Raw genomic sequence first — 22858 nt, forward strand, 5'->3', positions numbered from 1 at the left:
CTTAAGTCTAGAGACTTAAGACATTCAATGATGTGAGGATTTCAATCATGGATGTTGAGTGAATTTCATTAAAATTGTACTGAGAGACATCTTTGAGGCACAGAGATCCATAGAAATTCAGTTTTAGTGGGATAAACTTGAGGTGGTGTTGGCGGTCCATATCTGAGTTCCTTTGGTGATGCCTGCCAGAAGGATGATATCTTCATTTGAGGAGATTTCAAGCAAAGGTGATTAGGTTTTTGATTTGATACCTTGCATGTTTTCCAATTTCAGTTAGTGCATTATTTTACCGTTTGGTGGTATGCATCATTTTTCTCTTCATTGTCTTAGGTGGAGTAAATATGGCTCACTGTGATGTCAACCATGAGCCAAAAGTGCCCCAGTGCAGAGACCTCTGATTTAGATTTGTTTTTTCCGCTCTGGATTTGGATAGGTTGGAAAAGATCTTGAGAAAAAGAGAATGGTGAATGAAAACATCATGGATGACCTTGAGACACGATATATTGATCTGACAATCAACATGGGATACAGAATTATGCTTTTTCAAGAGCTCTTCAATGTGTTTGAAGAATGCACTTCCAGGAAGTTGGTGTCTCCGATTCTTACTCTTCATTGCCATTTTCAATTATGAGTCTATTTAAGTTCTGTTCAAACTGCAGCCAGAAGTTAGCCGGCAAAGACTAACGCCTGTTCTGTACGTTTTGCTTCTCAGGAGACCATAAGCCACTAGATTATTATTCTTGTTTGCTTTTTAAGCCAAAGGCTCTAGTTTATAAAGATACAATCCTTTTTACACATTGGAAAAAGGACAGACGTGTCCAGTATGACAGAACTTGTAAGATAAAGAAGAGAGGTTTTATCTATAGAAGGTAGGTCGCTCCTCGCCTTGCCCTCCGCGCCACCTCCTTCTCCCGTCCTCTCTCACTCCCAAACCCCGCCGCTGCGTCCCCTACGGCCCCTCACCCCTCCTTTCTCTCACCGTTCTTCACTCTCCGTTCTTCTCTCACCTTTCTTCGCTCTCCGAAACCCCACCACCGCGTCCCCTGCGGCCCCTCCCGCCTCCCCCCTCCTTTCTCTCACCGTTCTTCACTCTCCGTTCTTCTCTCACCTTTCTTCGCTCTCCCAAACCCCGCCGCTGTGTCCCCTGCGGCCCCTCCCGCCTCCCCCCTCCTTTCTCTCACCGTCCTTCACTCTCCGTTCTTCTCTCACCTTTCTTCACTCTCCGTTCTTCTCTCACCTTTCTTTGCTCTCCCAAACCCCGCCCCTGCGGTCCCTCCCACCTCCCCCCTCCTTTCTCTCACCGTTCTTCACTCTCTGTTCTTCTCCCACCTTTCTTCGCTCTCCCAAACACCGCCGCTGCGGCCCCTGTGGCCCCTCCCGCCTCCCCCCTCCTTTCTCTCACTGTTCTTCACTCTCCGTTCTTCTCTCACCCAAACTCCGCCGCTGCGTCCCCTGCGGCCCCACCCCCCAGCCATCTCATAGGACAGGCCCTCCCGCCTCCCAGCTGCCACTCCCACCCTCCCCTCCTCTTATGGCAGCCGCGGCAACCTAGCTAGGAGCAACCATCGACCCTGCTTGCAGGTAGGTCGCTCCCCGCCTTGCCCTCCACGCCACCTCCTTCTCCCGTCCTCTCTCACTCCCAAACCCCGCCGCTGCGTCCCCTGCGGCCCCTCCCACCTCCCCCCTCCTTTCTCTCACCGTTCTTCACTCTCCGTTCTTTTCTCACCTTTCTTCACTCTCCGTTCTTCTCTTACCTTTCTTCGCTCTCCCAAACCCCGCCGCTGCGGCCCCTCCCGCCTCCCCCCTCCTTTCTCTCACCGTTCTTCACTCTCCGTTCTTCTCTCATCTTTCTTCGCTCTCACAAACCCCGCCGCTGTGTCCCCTGCAGCCCCACCCACCAGCCCTCTCATAGGACAGGCCCTCCCGCCTCCCAGCTGCCACTCCCACCCTCCCCTCCTCTTATGGCAGCGCGGCGTGGCCGCGCAGCGGACGTGTGCAGTGGGCACGCCGCTGGCGTGCCAAAGGTGCGCCAAAGGCAAGCCCGTCCGCGCCTGGACCGCGCCCAGTGCCAGAACCCCTGGCCCTCCCAGACACACCTACTCCCCCCTCAGCCTCCACTCCCTCAACCCAGGCCCCCACCCCACATGCACCACATCTAGCCCCACACACACTCATGGCCCCTTCACCTGCTACACCTGCCACTTCTCCTGCTCGTCATCCCTCACACCACATACCAACCACAGCGACCCCACCCTCAACAAACACAACACCCCCAACACAAAACTCACCCACCCTGCCCCCACCAACCAACCCCGCAGCACACCAGCCCACAACCAGAACACACCCCGCAACAACACCCTCACGCACCACACCAATGCCACCCACCACAACCACCTGAACTGCCTGCTACTCAACATCTGCTCCCTTCACAAACATGCCATAGAACTCTGGGACCTAATCACTACACACTCACCTGACATCGCCTTCCTCACGGAAACCTGGACCAACCTCTCCTCAGAACCCGACATAGCCATAGCCATCCCCAAGGGATACAAACTCCAACGCAAAGACCGCCTAAACAAGCCAGGCGGAGGCATCGCCATCCTACACAGAGACACCATCAAAGTCACCACCAGCTCCCAAAACACTATCGACAACACTGAACACATGCACTTCCTCGTCCACATCAACAACAACTCCACCCTCAGAGGTACACTAGTCTACAGACCACCCGGACCACGCCCCGCCTTCAGCGACACCATCGCAGACAGAATCAGCCTGTACGCCCTCACCTCCACAGACTACATCGTCCTCGGTGATTTCAACTTTCACTTAGAAAACCCACAAGACCACAACACTACCTCCCTCATAGACAACCTCAACAGCCTCGGACTCAAACAACTGGTCACCGCACCCACCCACTCAGCAGGACACACGCTGGACGCAATCTTCACCTCAAGCCAACACATAGCCTACACCCACACCACCGAACTCCCCTGGACAGACCACCGGTGCGTCTACTTCTCCTTCACCAAACCCCTCACACACTACCATCAACACACCACACCCTACCGCATGTGGGACAAGATCCCCACAGAACGTCTAAACCACCAACTGGCCCATAACCCCCCCCCACCACACAAACGACCCCAACGCAGCAGCACACAACCTCTCCAAATGGATCACTACCTGCGCAGACACACTAGCACCCCTCAGAAGACACATCACCACCCGCAACATCAAGAACGCCCCATGGTTCACCCCTGAACTCCAAGACTCCAAGCCCAAATGCCGCCAAGCTGAGAAAATATGGAGAACAGAACCCTCCTCAACCAACTTCTCCACAATCAAAACCAACATTCGCACCCATCACCAACTCATACGCACCGCTAAAAGAGTTCACTACAAGACGCCTTGACAACAGCTCCCAAAACAGCAAAGAACTCTTCACCATCATCAACAAACTTGCCAAACCCAAAGCCAGCAACATAGACCCCACACACACACAGCCCCAATGTGACGCCCTTTCCAACCACTTTCTCCACAAAATCCTGGACATCCACAACAGCTTCACATCACACCCACCCACCACACATACCCCTTTCCCACCCAACTCAACCCCCCCCCGCCCAAGACCCCACCACACTATCCACATGGACCCCTACCACACACACGAAAAAACAGAAAAAAACAAGAACGCCATCCACTCCGGTTCCCCCTCCGACCCCTGTCCACACCGCATCTACAACAAAGCTAGCCCTACCATCGCCCCCATACTCTACAACATAATCAACATAATCAACTCCTCTTTTGACTCAGCCACCTACCCAGACCCCTGGAAGCACGCAGAAATTACTGCTCTCCTAAAAAAAACACAAGCCGACCCGGAGATCCTCTCCAACTACCGCTCCATCTCCCTCCTCCCGTTCCCCACCAAGGTTGCAGAGAAATTAGTCAACACTCGCCTATCCCACTTCCTCGAAGCAACCAACACCCTCGACCCCTCACAATCTGGGTTCCGCAAGAACCACAGCACAGAAACCGCCCTCATCGCATGCACATCAGGACCAAAGTCGACAAAGGCGAGACCGTCGCACTCATCCTCCTAGACCTCTCCGCAGCTTTTGACACCATCTGCCACCACACACTCCGCACACGCCTCCACAACATAGGAATCCGCCATAAAGCCTTAGACTGGCTCTCCTCCTTCGTCACTGACCGAACCCAGAGAGTCCGCCTCCCGCCCTTCCTCCACTCCAACACTACCAAGATCACCTGCGGAGTCCCCCAAGGGTCCTCTCTCAGCCCCACACTCTTCAACATCTACATGACCCCCCTAGCCAACATTCTCCGAGCACACGGAATCACCATCCTCTCATATGCAGATGACACCCAACTCATCCTCTCCCTCACCTGCAACCCCACCACCGCCAAAACCAACCTACACGCCGCTCTCCTAGACACCACCAACTGGATGACCACTAACCATCTCAAGCTCAACTCCAACAAAACCAAAGTCATCATCTTCGGCCCCAACAAAACCACATGGGACGCCTCCTGGTGGCCCACCGCCCTAGGCCCCGCACCCACCCCCGCAACCCACGTACGCAACCTCGGCATCATCCTCGACCCCACCCTCTCCATGACACAGCAAATCAATGCTCTAACCTCCTGCTTCCACACACTCCGCACCCTTAAAAAATCCTTCAAATGGATCCCCCCAGAGACCAGAAAGACAGTCACCCACGCACTCATCAGCAGCAGACTGGACTACGGCAACGCCCTCTACGCCGGCACCACACTCAAACGCAAACTCCAAAGAATCCAGAACACAGCCGCGTGGCTCGTCCTCGGCCTCCCCCGACACAAACAAATCTCACCACACCTCAAATCCCTACACTGGCTCCCCATAGACAAGAGAATCACTGTCAAGCTCCTCATCCACGCACACAAATCCCTCCACAACACCGGCCCAACCTACCTCAATGAAAGAGTAAACTTCCACACTCCCACATGCAACCTCCGATCATCCGACCTAGCCACAGTCCCCCGCATCCTGCACACCACCACAGGAGGCAGATCTTTCTCCTACCTCGCCCCCAAAACCTGGAACTCCCTCCCCACCGACCTTCGCAAAACCAAAGACCTACTAGTCTTCAGAAGGAACCTCAAGACTTGGCTGTTCCACTCCCCCCCCTCCTCCCCCCCCCCCCCCCCAGCGCCTTGAGACCCTCACGGGTGAGTAGCGCGCTCTACAAATTTCTTTGATTGATTGATTGAAGAGATGGAATTTTTAGAGGAAGAGGAAATTGAGGCATCCATGGAGGGTCGAAGTGAATCTTCTCCATTGCCGGGACTGAATGTGTGTGTTGTATACATTCAGCAAATCCATTTTCACATTAAAGTTGCAATGCAACATAAGATGTTCTGATGGTCTTGATGTGCAGTGACCATTGTCAGTGAGAGGTCCTTCCATATGGTCTAAGTATATTCTAAGAAAAATTCAAAGTGCTTTCAGTAGTCGTGGCATGTTTAATAGGAGTGGAAGTTTTAGTTGAGCCATATCAACAGTTGGTCTATATAAGCTCCTACTCCTTAGCAAGCCTATCATCTTTTTACATTGATTACAATTGACATATTCCTTCACCTGAGGTTCTAAAAAAAATGTATCAAAGCATGCCTAATTCCAGTTCAGTTCCACCCACTATCAGGGTGGTTTTCGATAACCAAAAGGCAAAAGTGTGTCCTTTGGATGAGAGACTATATTCTGTCTGTCTGAATTATCCCAGTGTTCAGAAGGTTAAAAAAAAACTACAGCCAGACAATTTTCCTCTCTACTAAGGTTGAAAGTATCATACATTCTTGTGTTACAAAATACTGGTCTCCACAAATTAGCTCCAACAATGTCTTGAAGGCCATTGGTCCCAATTGGTCAGGCAAGCGTGAGGATATGGTTGACTTCATTCCAACATTGTTCGAGTCATTCACATTGTGATTGCTCTCAAGCATTCTATTTGTTCATAATAACTAGGATGGTCCCACCTAGAATATAGTGACGGATAAATCTCTTGGGATGGGGTGTGCATTCAAATCACCTGCAGATTTAGGACATGTAGTCTCTGAAAGCGATGCCCTACCATATCAGAATTATACAACTCCTTGCGATCTCGGGATAAACTGTCTCCATGTGTATACAGGTAGTACAAAAACAATGTACTGTTTGATAAATGCTGGAGGCACCAATTGAAGGTTTCACTCTCCAGGGGTCCAGGAAATTTGAAAGTTGCTCAAAGAGACCTTATAATCATCACAGTACACCTTCCATGCATGAAGAGGGAAGAAGTGGGCTCACTCAGCATGATCTCTTAGGAAAATTACAAGGGAATCCTAAATGACAGTGTTAAACAACATCTTCTTCAAAAGTAGTTTCTTGCACACCTCTGTGTTCATGCCAAAAGCAAGAAATGCCTCGAATTTCCTAAAGGTGAGACCAGCCAGGGACTAAGAGGTGTGGCCTTGTGATAGACTTTTCAGTAAGTTTTTCTATGTATTTCTTCTGATTTCCTTCCAGAGCAGTGCTCATTGGTCTGGAAATGCACACATGGTGGTTGAAGGACCTAATTCACCGGTCAGAGCAAGTGTATAGGAGCTGCTGAGCAGACGGATTCATCTTCCTAAATTCCGAATCCAACCAGCCATCACTGAACTCGAAATATTTTGGTCCTGAACTCATACAATATGGTCTTTAGAACCTCTCACAGGATCAAGATTTTATGAATATGCGAAGAGAATCCAAGGCTTCATCCATCAGAGCTTCCTTTCTTTTAAAGAAGAGACTTTGCATCTGGTGTGTTTGGGGATACATCAATCCAACCATGTATCGGAAACAAGCAGTACTATCTGGCTTGGCCAAGTCAAAGTTGCAGTTTTCCTCCACAAATGTACTTCATGCTGACATTATGACCTATAGAAAATGTCCTTCCCAAATCTCTTTTTCAGAATCACTGTAATTAAGAACTTCCTAGTGGGGATTAAACTCATTTCCCATGGTTAGGAGACACTTCCCTCACTGACCGCTCAATGTAATCGTTTTGAAACCGAGCCTACCTTTCAACCGGATCCACAAAGCTCCTCCGAGACATCCGATGGAAAGGTACTTTCCTGGTAGTGTAGAAGTGCACATGAAGTTAGTGAGATCCAAGCCCTATGCGCCCATGAACGTGTTCCATAAGAATGTGATCCACCGTGGTTTCAGACTTCCAGGTTAGCCATTTGTTTCATTCCAACATTCTTACAGTATCCATCCTTTTTGCAGAAAGATCACTGCATACACTGCACATTGGAGAGTACTGAAATTTTACCTAGAAAAAACAAAGGGTATTGGTAAGATCAAACCGTTTGTAAGTTATGGGCTGTTTATCCACCTTTAGACGATCTATTCTCTGATGAGAAGATAGAGAAAAAAAAACAAGGGATTACCAGACACGCTGGTTAATTCCATAAGAGGTAAAGCTGGTACTACTGCTTTGTTGAAATCCCGAGCGCAGACATCTGCAAAACAGTTACTTGGATGTCAGTCCATGCTTTCCCAAGATTACTCTGTCTTGACTCAGTCTCTGAAACTGACACACAAGTAGGTCAGCCTTCACGAGAATACTTTTTGGATGGAGAAGTAGGTTTTTCTTTGCCTCTTTTCTTCCACCGCCATTTATCTATGGATGTGTTTACTATGAAAGTCAGTCCTTAACTTATCATTGGAGATCCTCCGAAGGCGAAGAGATAGTTACCTATCTGTAATCCTAGCTCTTGTATAGGGAACATCGCTTTAAAATCATAAACAAATCTCCCTCCTCTCTGGTGCAAGAATAGATACACTGTTTGATTTTAGGCAGGGTTTTAAAACTTTGTATAAAATAAATGGAGCCACTGCTATTGGCAGCACACAATTATATACTGATGTTGTTTGCTTTGTTAAAGTACAGCAGTGTCAGTTTTCCCAGCCTCTGAAGGCTGCAGTATTTTTAGCATCGTAAGCCTTCCTTTCGCTTATTTATTTATTTTAAAAAAAAAGGTTTGTAAGTGTTTCCTGTCACTTTTACTAAACAAGTGATAATATTGAATTATAACTGGAGTCTTGCTTTAATAATACCAATTAATGTTGGCTAGTATAGCCTACATACAACCTTCTTATTGTTCAGATGTTAAACATTGGCCTTATTTCAAGAAGTCTTGTGTTTTTTCTCTTTTTGTTCTTTTTAAATGTTGAGTGCTCTGAGATTGTGTGTGTTTTTTTTTTCTTTTTTTTTTTTACATTTTAGTGCTCATCATTTCCATGGAGATCCTCTGAAGGAGAACTAGGATTACAGATAAATTAATGTTTCCTTTCTGTTTATCTCTCATTGCCATCTTATTTTCTTTGTTTTTGTAACTCCTAAATTGGAAGGGGAATCGCACTAAACAATCAACCTTAAAGGGGCATGTCATAGCGCAACTGCCATCCAAAATAGGTTTCTAAAAGAACTCTCATGATAGCAAGTCACCAGGATGAGTGCATTACATATAGCCCCGCAGATTAATTAACAATGACTGTTTCAGTGTGTCCAAGCTAGCCTACTTAAAGGACAAGGATAGGTGGCATAGCGTCAAGAGAAAGACAAGTTCCACCAATGTTCTCTCCAAAGACCTTGCGCTATACCTTTTCATCATCCGAAATAGGCTTGAGGGATGTGGGCACACAGTTTGCTGTTACCTGCTCTGCTGTGTTGTCTGTCAACCGGTAGTTCATTCTCGTTCTTTAACATTTTAAGAGCATGTGTGTCACAAATGGCAATATATTATTTCATTTGTTTTGTTACCATCTAAAAATAAATAACGGCAAATAACGCTAATATTGTACTCCCTCTAGATGCCTTTGGATTTAATGAGAAGTGAATTATCGAACAGCATCCTGTCTCTACAACCAGAGCCTGACATCCCCCCGGACCTTCCACCCCCTAGACCTCATGTCCGCTGCTGTTGACTTTCTCCTGTATTCCACTGTTACAACCGAAGGGAGAGGAAACATCTCTACGCTATTCTGCAATACAATCGCATTGGCATTTTTCATTTTGCACTTTGTTTTCCAAATCAGAGTTGGACACTAACTTGTAAATATGCAATCCTGTGCATCCTCCATTGGTACAGTAAAACTGTAATTCAGACATTATGAAGGTATCGGGGATACGCAGAACTCTTGGTCTGAAAGGAAAAAAAACAACTGCTTGTATTGCAATTTGTCAACATCCTTTGGTGCCTGGTGGCAGATAATCATGTCATTCTGTTCTCACGTTTTTCTGCGTGTTGATGAATGTATCTGCCCTTGATTAACAAGGTATCATGGACTTCACAATGTACCCTGGACAAAAGTACCTTGAGGTGAGTAATGGGTTCATTCCTCAGGACTGGAGGTTTTCCTCGGTAACAACAAAAATAGCAGGGTATTGTATTAAAATTGATATATGTAGGGTGCTTTGCTTAGCTCGTTTGCCAATTAATTTGGAAAAATGGTCTTTAGTAAAAGGAACTTTTCTGAGCAATAGTATGTTTTTTTTTTCTATCTAAAATTGCAAATAAGTTTTTTTTCTTCCTTGCCGGAGGCATCTTCTTTATTACTTGGAAGTTTTTTCTGTCTTCCAATCTCTTAACATGGTGTACTTGTGTGACTGCTTTTGCTTTGTCTCCAAGAGTCTCCGCTGTTTTTGCTGCTGGATTGGAAATAAATGCAACAATGTGCATTTGACGTGATCGCCTGTCACCCACCATTCAATACAAAAAACAATATTGGATTTGGAAACTGGAGAATCGCAAGTGGCCGTTTCCTTGGACACAAAATAAGCAGCAACAAAGTGAAGGACTAGCAAGACCAGTTTTCTTTTTAGTCACAGCATCACATGCTTTATTTAACCTGGTTCTTCTATAATAGATCATTATTGCTCTTTTCTTTAACAACCTACGTATTTATTAATATTATATTTTAAAGTAATTTTCCTTTGCGCAGGTGTTATTCTTCCACAGATCAATGGTTGAGACACCAGGCTGCCAGGTCATATTCAGCGCTTCCAGAAATACATAAACCATTAGAAAAGTCAGCAGGGGTTTGAAAGAAAAATGGGAAATGGGTTTCAAAGGCCCCAAATGAAGGAGTATGCTGTTCACCCTCCCCTTAACTAATCCTGTTTAAAGGAATAGCAGATAGCAAACACAATGTAACACAATGTTCCTGTAACAAGGAATCCCTGTTTTTGCCTGTAAATCATTTTTGAAATAGGAAAATAATGCATTTATTTCTGGCAAAAAATTATGTAAGACATAATGTTACTTTGAGTCAGCTAGTGAGTTTGTGTACTATATATTTGTTATATCTTTTATTAAATGCACCGTTTGGTTTAGCCCTGGTGAATTTGTAGCAATTCTGCATTTGGCTAACTTTGTGTGTCATGAAAGTTGTGGTATTGAACAACGTTGTGGTCTTTATAAACTAATGAAGTGCCAATAAAATTTTGTATTTATGACTGAAAATTTAGTTTCCAATACTTGTGTTCGAGAGTATATATACATGTTCGATGGCATGTGTAGCTGCAGATACACATGCTGTGCACATCCCGCCATCTGGTGTTGGGCTCGGAGTGTTACAAGTTGTTTTTCTTCGAAGAAGTCTTTTCGAGTCACTAGACCGAGGGACTCCTCCCATTTCGACTCCATTGCGCATGGGCGTCGACTCCATCTTAGATTGTTTTTTTTCCGCCATCGGGTTCGGACGTGTTCCTTTTCGCTCTGTGTTTCGGGTCGGAAAGTTAGTTAGAATCTCGGAAAAATCATCGGTATTGTTTGCGTTCGGTATCGGGTTAGTTACAACAGATCGACACCGAATTAAGAAGAGCTCCGGTGGCCCTTTGGGGTTTTTTCGATCCCCGTCGGGGCCTGGTCGGCCCGGCCACGTGTCTCTTCAAGGCTGATGGAACGGACCCTATTCCGCTTCTGTCCAAAATGCCATAACAAGTATCCATATACAGATCAACACCTGGTCTGTAACTTGTGTTTGTCACCAGAACACAAGGAGGATACTTGTGAGGCCTGTCGAGCGTTTCGGTCCAGGAAGACACTCAGGGACCGAAGAGCAAGAAGACTGCAAATGGCGTCGGCGCCGACAGGACAAGGGCGTTTCGAGGAGGAGAAAGAAACATTCTCCATCCAGGATTCGGACTCGGAGGAGATCGATCCCGAAGAAACGCAGAAAACCGTGAGTAAGACGTCGAAGCAAAGAACTCACAAAAAGACTGCTAAAGCCCAGGGGACGCCACCGCCAACAGGCCATGGCTTAACCCGAAAAATAGGTGACCGTCCATCGGCACCGAAAAAGGGCGAGCTGGTGTCGAAGTCATCCGACTCCGGTTGAGATACAGGCACGCAGCAATCTCGGGCCCGAGAGAGTGGCTCCGAAAAGATTCGGCATCGAGACAGCGGCACCGAAATGGGTCGGCACCGAGAGGGCACTACGCCGAAAGCAAAAATGATTTCGTCGGAGCCGAAAAAAACAGCCGAAAAGGTTTCGGTACCGAAACATCCGGCCTCCGAACCAAAAATGAGTTCCTATTCAGAGGAACAAGGACTGTCCTCACAAATGAAGACACACAGATTTGAACAAGAATTAGAGACAATAGATCCAGATCACACGCAAAGGCGGCTCTTTATTCAAAAAGATACAGGGAAGATCAGCACTCTTCCTCCAATCAGAATTAAATGAAAACTTGCCGACAAGAACAAACAGCCACAAGCAAAAGTGGCTAAACAAGTGACACCACCACCATCCCCACATCACTCTCCACAACCATCACCGGTAGCCACTCCACCAATGATGCAATCCCCAACTCATACGGGGATGAGTCAAGATGACCCTGACGCATGGGACCTTTACGACGCACCAGTGTCAGATAATAGTCCTCAATGCTATCCAGCGAGACCCTCGCCACCAGAGGATAGTACAGGCTACGTTCAAGTGGTATCAAGAGCAGCAGCATTTCACAATGTCAGCCTTCACTCAGAACCCATTGAAGACGACTTCCTTTTTAATACACTGTCGTCTACGCACAGTCAATATCAAAGTCTGCCGATGTTGCCCGGAATGCTAAAACACTCCAAACAAGTGTTTGAGGAGCCTGTCAAAGGGAGAGCCATTACTCCAAGAGTAGATAAAAAAAATATAAACCGCCACCAACAGACCCAGTGTACATCACACAACAGCTATCACCAGACTCTGTTGTAGTTGGAGCAGCGCGCAAAAGAGCCAACTCTCATACTTCAGGAGACGCGCCACCTCCAGATAAAGAGAGTAGAAAATTCGACGCAGCAGGCAAAAGGGTAGCGGCACAGGCAGCAAACCAGTGGCGTATTACAAATTCGCAAGCTTTGCTAGCCAAATATGATAGGGCCCATTGGGACGAGATGCAACACCTTATTGAACATTTACCAAAGGAGTTCCAAAAAAGAGCGCAGCAAGTGGTAGAAGAGGGACAAAATATCTCCAATAATCAAATTCGATCAGCAATGGATGCTGCAGACACAGCTGCTAGAACTGTCAACACAGCAGTAACAATAAGGAGGCATGCATGGCTGCGTACATCAGGATTTAAACCAGAGATACAGCAAGCTGTGCTGAATATGCCATTCAACGGACAGCAGTTGTTTGGGCCGCAGGGGGACACTGCAATATAAAAACTTAAAAAAGACACTGACACGGCCAAAGCCATTGGCGCACTCTACTCCCCGCAGAGCAGAGGCACATTTCGAAAGACACAATTTCGAGGGGGTTTCGAGGGCAGACCACAGAAGCCACAACCTCACAAAAAAAGCCCACTTACCAGAGCCAGTATCAGCGGGGAGGTTTTCGGGGACAATATAGAGGAGGACAGTTTCAAAGAAACAGAGGAAAGTTCCAAAGTCCCAAAACTCCTCAAAACAAACAGTGACTTCAAGGTCACAAATCCCCAACACATAACACCTGTGGGGGGGGAGACTAACCAAGTTTTACACACATTGGGAGGAAATAACAACAGACACTTGGGTCTTAGCAATTATCCAGCATGGTTATTGCATAGAATTTCTCAAATTCCCTCCAAACGTCCCACCGAAAACACACAATATGTCAAAACAACATATAGATCTTCTAGGACTAGAAGTTCAGGCATTGCTACAGAAAGAAGCAATAGAATTAGTACCAAAAGAACAATTAAACACAGGAGTTTACTCACTGTACTTCCTGATACCCAAAAAAGACAAGAGCCTGAGACCTATACTAGATCTCAGAACATTAAATACCTACATCAAATCAGACCACTTTCACATGGTTACTCTACAAGACGTAATCCCACTGCTCAAACAACAAGACTACATGACAACACTAGACCTAAAGGATGCATATTTCCATATACCAATACATCCTTCACACAGAAAGTACCTAAGGTTTGTATTCCAAGGGATACATTACCAATTCAAAGTGTTGCCATTCGGAATAACATCTGCGCCAAGAGTTTTTACAAAATGCCTAGCAGTAGTAGCTGCACATATCAGAAGGCAGCAAATACATGTGTTCCCATGCCTAGACGATTGGTTAATCAAAACCAATACGCTAAAACGGTGTTCAAAACACACAAAATATGTCATAGAAATCCTACACAAACTAGGTTTCTCAATCAACTACGCAAAGTCACACCTGCAGCCGTGTCAAACACAGCAATACTTAGGAGCAACAATCAACACAGCAAAAGGGATTGCTACTCCAAGTCCACAAAGAGTACAAACATTTCACAATGTAATACAGGCCTTGTATCCAAAACAAAGAGTACAAGTCAAAATGATAATGAAACTACTAGGCATGATGTCCTCATGCATAGCCATTGTCCCAAATGCAAGGTTACACATGAAGCCCTTACAACAGTGCCTAGCATCACAATGGTCACAAGCACAGGGTCAGCTTCTAGATCTGGTGTTGATAGACTGCCAAACATACATCTCGCTTCAATGGTGGAACAGTATAAATTTAAACCAAGGGCGGCCTTTCCAAGACCCAGTGCCACAATACGTGATAACAACAGATGCTTCCATGACAGGGTGGGGAGCACACCTCAATCAACACAGCATCCAAGGACAATGGGACATACAGCAAAAACAGTTTCACATAAATCACCTAGAACTGTTAGCGGTATTTCTAGCGCTGAAAGCATCTCAACCCATGATAACCCACAAATACATTCTTGTCAAAACAGACAACATAACAACAATGTATTACCTAAACAAACAAGGAGGGACACACTCAACACAGTTGTGTCTCCTAACACAGAAAATATGGCATTGGGCGATTCACAACCACGTTCGCCTAATAGCACAATTTATTCCAGGAATTCAGAATCAGTTAGCAGACAATCTCTCACGGGATCACCAACAGATCCACGAATGGGAGATTCACCCCCAAATACTGAACACTTACTTCCAAATTTGGGGAACACCACAAATAGATCTATTTGCAACAAAGGAAAACTCAAAATGCCAAAACTTCGCATCCAGGTACCCACAACATCAGTCTCAGGGCAATGCGCTATGGATGAACTGGTCAGGGATATTTGCGTACGCTTTTCCCCCCTCTCCCACTCCTTCCATATCTAGTAAACAAGTTGAGTCAAAACAAACTCAAACTCATACTAATAGCACCAACATGGGCAAGGCAACCTTGGTACACAACACTACTAGACCTGTCAGTAGTACCTCATGTCAAACTACCAAACAGACCAGATCTGTTAACACAACACAAACAACAGATCAGGCATCCAAATCCAGCATCGCTGAATCTAGCAATTTGGCTCCTGAAATCCTAGAATTCAGACACTTAGACCTCACACAAGAATGTATGGAGGTCATAAAACAGGCTAGAAAGCCTACCACTAGACACTGCTATGCAAATAAGTGGAAAAGATTTGTTTATTACTGCCATAATAATCAAATTCAACCCTTACACGCATCTACAAAACATATAGTAGGATACTTACTACATTTGCAAAAAGCAAAACTAGCTTTCTCTTCCATATAAATACATCTTACTGGAATTTCATCTTACCTGCAAATTACGCACTCAACTTCATTATTTAGGATACCAGTCATAAAAGTGTTTATGGAAGGCCTAAAGAGAATTATACCACCAAGAACGCCACCAGTTCCTTCATGGAACCTCAACATTGTCTTAACACGAATCATGGGTCCACCTTTTGAGCCCATGCACTCTTGTGAATGCAATACTTAACGTGGAAAGTTGCATTTTTAATTGCCATCACATCTCTAAGAAGAGTGAGTGAAATTCAAGCGTTTACCATTCAAGAACCATTTATTCAAATACACAAAAATAAAGATGTTCTACTAACAAATCCTAAATTTTTACCAAAAGTAATCTCACCGTTCCACTTGAATCAAACGGTAGAATTACCAGTGTTCTTCCCACAGCCAGATTCTGTAGCTGAAAGAGCACTACATATATTAGACATCAAAAGAGCACTAATGTACTACATTGACAGAACAAAACTAATTCGAAAGACAAAACAACTATTTATTGCCTTTCAAAAACCTCATACAGGAAATCCAATTTCAAAACAAGGCATTGCTAGATGGATAGTTAAGTGCATTCAAACCTGCTATCTTAAAGCTAAAAGAGAACTGCCTATTACGACAAAGGCACACTCAACCAGAAAGAAAGGTGCTACCATGGCCTTTCTAGGAAATATTCCAATGAACGAAATATGTAAAGCAGCAACATGGTCTACGCCTCATACATTTACCAAACACTACTGTGTAGATGTGTTAACTGCTCAACAAGCAACAGTAGGTCAAGCTGTACTAAGAACATTATTTCAAACTACTTCAACTCCTACAGGCTGAACCACCGCTTTTGGGGAGATAACTGCTTACTAGTCTATGCACAGCATGTGTATCTGCAGCTACACATGCCATTGAACGGAAAATGTCACTTACCCAGTGTACATCTGTTCGTGGCATTAGTCGCTGCAGATTCACATGCGCCCACCCGCCTCCCCGGGAGCCTGTAGCCGTTTAGAAGTAGATCTTAAACATTTGTACATTTGTAAATATATTACTTTAAACTTCATTATGTACATACGCATTCACTCCATTGCATGGGCACTATTACTAGCATACATAACTCCTACCTCACCCTCTGCGGGGAAAACAATCTAAGATGGAGTCGACGCCCATGCGCAATGGAGTCGAAATGGGAGGAGTCCCTCGGTCTCGTGACTCGAAAAGACTTCTTCGAAGAAAAACAACTTGTAACACTCCGAGCCCAACACCAGATGGCGGGATGTGCACAGCATGTGAATCTGCAGCGACTAATGCCACGAACAGATGTACACTGGGTAAGTGACATTTTCCATATATATATATATATATATATATATATATATATATATATATATATATATATATGTTTGATGGCATGTGTAGCTGCAGATACACATGCTGTGCACTGTTCCTGCCATCTAGTGTTGGGCTCGGAGTGTTACAAGTCTTTTTGAGTCACGGGACTGAGTGACTCCTCCCTTTCAGCTCCATTGTGCATGGGCGTTGACTCCATCTTAGATTGTTTTCTTTCCACCATCAGGTTCGGACGTGTTCCTCTTCGCTCCGTATTTTGAATCGGGAAAGTTAGATAAGTATCAAAACTTTGTCGGTATTGTTCTCGTTCGGTACCGGTTTAGTTTTAGTGTATCAGCACCGACATCATGACGGCTTCGGCGGCCCTTCGGGGCTTCCGCTCTTCATCGAGGCCTGGTCGGCCCGACCACACCCGTCAGCCAAGACTAATGGACCGGACCCCCTTCCGTTTCTGTCTTAAGTGTCACGCCAAGTATCCTTATACAGACCTGCACCGGGTCTGTAACCTGTGTTTGTCGCCCGAACACAGAGAGGATACTTGTGAAGCTTGCCGAGCGTTTCGATCGAAGAAAACCTTGAGAGATCGACGCACAAGAAGACTACAGATGGCGGCGAAGCCGAAACAAGATCTCGACATCGAGGAGGAAGAAAGAATTTCCATCCAGGAAACCGACTCGGATGAATCCGATGGTGAACGACCCTCGATGGTGCAACAAACTGTGAGTAAGCCTGCCCCGTCCCAAACCCAGGGTCACACCAAAAAATTCAAGGCCACGGGGACGCCACTGCCAGCAGGCCATGGCTCAACCCACAGAAAGGAAGGTGACCAAATTACATCAGCACTGAAAAAGGCCAAAGATTTGCCGAAGACTTCTGACTCCGAAAAAAAAAATCGGCATCGAGTTGTCGAGACAAGCAAGCCTCGAAAAAGCTCCTCGGAACCGAATAAAACAATTACATTAGGAATTTCGGTACCGAAAAAAACGGCTTCGGAGCCGAAACGATCATCATACACTGAGGAGCAAGGGCTTTCGTTGCAGCTCAAAGAAAGGCACAGATTTGAGCAAGATCTGGATGTAGAAGAACCTGACCAAACGCAACAAAGGTTACAAATCCAGAAGGATACATTGAAGATACAGACCATCCCTCCACTCAAATCTAAAAGAAAACTAGCCTTTCAAGAATCAGAAATGCAACCAAAAGCCAAAGTGGTTAGAGACAGGTCACCACCACCACAGGTCTCACCACAACCATCCCCACTGCATTCACCACATTTGTCGCCAGTGGGTACACCGATAACGCAGTCACCCACACAATCTGGGATGACCCAAGATGATGCTGATGCCTGGGATCTATACGATCCACCTATATCAGATAACAGCCCAGAGTGTTATCCAACCAAGCCTTCACCTCCAGAGGACAGTACAGAATATACGCAAGTACTAGCCAGGGCAGCTACGTTCCACAACGTAACAATGCACTCTGTGGAGGATGACTTCCTTTTCAACACTCTGGCATCCACTCACGCATCCTATCAAAGCCTGCCAATGCTACCGGGCATGCTCAAGCACGCACAACAGGTCTTCCAAGAGCCTGTAAAGGGGAGAGCTATCACGCCGAGGGTTGAAAAGAAATATAAACCACCCCGACAGGCCCAGTGTTTATAACGCAACAGCTCACTCCGGACTCAGTGGTTGTGGGAGCTGCAAGAAAAAGGGCGAACTCACAATCATCAGGGGATGCCTCACCATCTGATAAAGAGAGTCGAAAGTTCGATGCAGCGGGCAAGAGAGTGGCATCACAAGCAGCTAATCAATGGCGAATTGCAAATTCGCAAGCCCTACTTGCACGCTACGACAGGGCACACTGGGACGAGATGCAAGACATCATCCAGCATTTGCCAAACGAACACCAAAAACGTGCCCAGCAAGTAGTTGAGGAGGGACAGGCCATATCAAACAATCAAATACGGTCTGCATTAGACTCTGCAGATACAGCAGCACGGACTGTCAACACGGCTGTAACGATTCGAAGGCATGCATGGCTGCAAAGTTCTGGATTCAAACCAGAAATACAACAGGCGGTACTAAATATGCCATTTAACCAACATCAGTTGTTTGGGCCGGAAGTCGATACCGCGATCGAGAAGATGAAAAAAGACACAGATACGGCCAAAGCCATGGGCGCGCTCTACTCCCCACAATACAGAGTCACTTTTAGGAAACCACAATTTAGAGGGGGGTTTCGACAACAGACATCTGAACCATCCACCTCCCAAACAAAACCCACCTACCAATCACAATACCAAAGAGGGGGGTTTTGTGGTTCCTATAGAGGACAATTCCCAAGAGGAAGAGGGAAATTCCAGCCCGCCAAACCAAGCCCTAGCAAACAGTGACTTCAATGTCACACTACCCCAACACTTGTCACCAGTGGGGGGAGGCTAACCAAATACTACTACAATTGGACACACATTTCCACAGACACGTGGGTTCTAGCAATTATCCAACATGGTTATTCCATAGAATTGACAACATTCCCTCCAGATGTTCTACCAAAACCGTACAGATTGTCTCCACAACACTTAGACCTATTACATATAGAGGTCCAAGCACTGCTACAAAAACAAGCCATAGAGCTAGTACCCTATCACCAGAAGGGAACAGGCGTTTACTCCCTGCATTTCCTTATTCCAAAAAAGAACAAAACATTAAGGCCTATCTTAGATCTCAGAACACTGACTCGCTTCATCAAATCAGATCATTTCCACATGGTAACACTGCAGGACGTAGATCCCTTACTAAAAAAAGGGGAATACATGACAACACTGGATCTCAAGGATGCATATTTCCACATATCCATCCATCTCACAGGAAATATCTCAGGTTTGTAATACAAGGCAAACATTATCAATTCAAAGTGCTACAGTTCGGAATAACAACAGCCCCCAGAGTATTTACAAAATGCCTAGCCGTAGTAGCAGCTCATATAAGGAGACAGCACATGCACGTATTCCCATATTTGGACGATTGGCTAATAAAAGCCAACACTCAGCAAAAATTTCAATTTTAAATGCAATATGTCATAGATACTCTACACAAACTAGGGTTTTCTATAAATTACCAAAAATCACATCTACAACCATCCCAAATACAACAATACTTGGGAGCAACACTCAACACACAAAAAGCAATTGCCACTCCAAGTCCACAAAGAGTTCGGTCGTTCCAAAATGTAAGATCAAGCATGCAACCAAACCAACAATACACAGTAAGGTTTGTGATGAAAATACTAGGCATGATGTCCTCATGCATAGCTTTTGTCCCAAACGCAAGACTACACTTGCGGCCCTTGCAGCAGTGCCTAGCAAAACAATGGACGCAGGCACTGGGTCAACTCCAAGATCTAGTGTTGACAGACCGCCAAACACACACCTCGCTTCAATGGTGGAACCCTGTAAATTTAAACAAAGGGCGGACTTTTCAAGATCCAGTGCCTCAGGTCATTATCACAACAGACGCTTCCATGATTGGGTGGGGAGCACACCTCAACAATCACAGCATACAAGGTCAATGGGACAATCATCAAAAAATACTTCACATAAATCACTTGGAACTGCTAGCAGTATTTCTAGCATTAAAAGCATTTCAGCCACTTCTAGCCCACAAAAACATTCTTGTCAAGACAAACAATATGACAATGTATTAACTAAACAAACAGGGAGGGACACACTCGTCACAGCTGTGTCTCTTAGCACAAAAAATTTGGCATTGGGCAATTAACAACAACATTCGCCTCATAGCACAATACATACCAGGCATTCAAAATCAGTTAGCCGACAATCTCAGTCGAGATCAACAGCAAACTCACAAATGAGAAATACATCCCCAAATTCTACAGGAACTCTTCTACCGCTGGGGGACACCAAACATAGATCTATTTGCAACAAAAGAAAACGCAAAATGGCAAAACTTCGCGTCCAGGTATCCACACCCTCAGTCCAAGGACAATGCTCTATGGATCAGCTGGTCAGGGATATTTGCTTGCGCTTTTACCCCTGTCCCGCTCCTTCCTTATCTGGTCAACAAACTGAGTCAAAACAAACTCAAACTAATACTTATAGCACCAACGTGGGCTCGCCAACCGTGGTACACCACACTGTTGGACTTATCAGTAGTACCCCACATCAAACTACCAAACAGACCAGATCTGTTGACACAACACAAACAACAGATCAGACACCCGAATCCAGCATCGCTCAACCTAGCAATCTGGCTCCTGAAGTCTTAGAATTCAGATATTTAAACCTTTCAAAAGAGTGTATGGAGGTCATTAAACAAGCAAGAAAACCCACAACAAGACATTGTTACGCTAACAAATGGAAAAGATTTGTTTTCTACTGCCAGGCTAATCAAATTATGCCATTAGAAGCCTCCATACAAAACATTGTAAGTTATTTACTACACTTACAAAAGTCAAATCTAGCTTTTTCTTCCATTAAAATCCATTTCACTGCAATATCTGCTTATCTGCAGATTAAACATACAAAATCGCTTTTTAGAATCCCAGGTATTAAAGCCTTTATGGAAGGACTAAAAAGAATAATACCCCCAAGGACACCACCAGTACCTTCGTGGAATCTTAATATTGTATAAACACGACTCATGGGCCCACCATTTGAACCCATGCATTCTTGTCAAATCAAATTTTTGACTTGGAAAGTAGCCTTTCTAATAGCCATCACATCACTTCGAAGAGTTAGTGAAATACAGGCGTTTACTATTCAAGAACCCTTTATACAAATACATAAACATAAAGTGGTTCTCCGTACAAATCCACAATTTTTACCGAAAGTCATATCACCGTTCCATCTAAACCAAACTGTGGAACTCCCAGTCTTCTTCCCACAACTAGACTCAGTAGCTGAAAGGGCATTGCATACATTAGACATAAAAAGAGCGCTAATGTATTACATTGACAGAATGAAACAATTTCGTAAAACAAAACAATTGTTCGTAGCTTTCCAAAAACATCATGCAGGTAAACCTATATTCAAACAGGGCATTGCCAGACGGATAGTTAAATGCATTCAAACCTGTTATCTTAAAGCTAAAAGAGAATTACCCATTACACCAAGGGCACACTCCACTAGAAAGAAAGGCGCCACAATGGCTTTTCTTGGTAATATACCAATGACAGAGATTTGTAAGGCCTGGTCTACGCCACATACATTTACTAAGCATTACTGTGTAGATGTGTTAGCAACACAACAAGCCACAGTAGGACAGGCTGTATTAAGAACATTATTTCAGACAACTTCAACTCCTACAAGCTGACCACCGCTTTTGGGGAGATTACTGCTTTGTAGTCTATGCACAGCATGTGTATCTGCAGCTACACATGCCATCGAACGGAAAACGTCACTTACCCAGTGTACATCTGTTCGAGGCATGATACGCTGCAGATTCACATGCGCCCTCCCCGGGAGCCTGTAGCCGTTTTAGTTGCATGTAAATTGTAAATATGTAAATAAATACTCTTTTACTACACACTACGTACATACATTTCTACTCCATTGCATGGGCACCTCTAGTATCCTTACTTTACCAACTCCTACTTCACCCTTTGCGGGGAAAACAATCTAAGATGGAGTCGACGCCCATGCGCAATGGAGCCGAAAGGGAGGAGTCACTCGGTTCCGTGACTCGAAAAGACTTCTTAGAAGAAAAACAACTTGTAACACTCCGAGCCCAACACTAGATGGCAGGAACAGTGCACAGCATGTGAATCTGCAGCGTATCATGCCACGAACAGATGTACACTGGGAAAGTGACATTTTCCATATATATATATATATCAAAGAATAACATGAAACCTGTACACCGCAGCCTAAAGATGGCTTCCAACTAATTTGTCACAGACTCCCTTCCCATACACTAATCAACCATGTTCTTTTTATGCAGTTGGTCTGGGTATTTAATGCACAAAAAAGGATAGAAGCAGTTTAGAAGCCAGCTGATCAGGGGTGCTTGCCAAGCCCCGCAAGCCTGCCATGTTCGCCTGACCACTGAACATTCTCTCTCCTTTATAGGGCCTAACAAAACGTTTTACAGTTAACTTGGTATTTTTGAAACCAAGAGTACACTTGGGTAATCCAGCTTCCTCTGTAGTTATTGTGCTCCTGTTTAGGTGACAGTCATCAGTTTTATGTTTCTGAGCAAATATTCACCCCTTCTGTTTTTTGTGCCTCCAGTCTGAGCCTCATCTTCACCACTGAGAATCCCCTCTGAAGGAAGTGTGGACTACCAACCATTCCTCTTGTCCAGAATTGTGACCTTCTTTTCTTGGATTGTTTTTCTAGCTCTTCTCTTCCACACCATCTCATTGT

The 22858-nt window shown here is 45.2% G+C and overlaps 1 protein-coding gene across 1 annotated transcript in view; it reads left to right on the plus strand.

Moving 5' to 3' along the window:
- RAB12 (RAB12, member RAS oncogene family) overlaps window positions 1-10557 on the plus strand; it is a 181246-nt gene extending 170689 nt beyond the window's left edge. Inside the window, exon 6 of the mRNA XM_069218825.1 lies at window positions 8906-10557. Within this exon, the coding sequence (XP_069074926.1) occupies window positions 8906-9019 (114 nt within the window). The 3' untranslated portion in view covers window positions 9020-10557. The remainder of the gene's footprint in view (window positions 1-8905) is intronic.
- The last annotated feature ends 12301 nt before the right edge of the window (window positions 10558-22858 follow it).

This window comes from Pleurodeles waltl, chromosome 2_1 (genome assembly GCF_031143425.1).
Source record: "Pleurodeles waltl isolate 20211129_DDA chromosome 2_1, aPleWal1.hap1.20221129, whole genome shotgun sequence".
NCBI classification, from domain to species: domain Eukaryota; kingdom Metazoa; phylum Chordata; class Amphibia; order Caudata; family Salamandridae; genus Pleurodeles; species Pleurodeles waltl.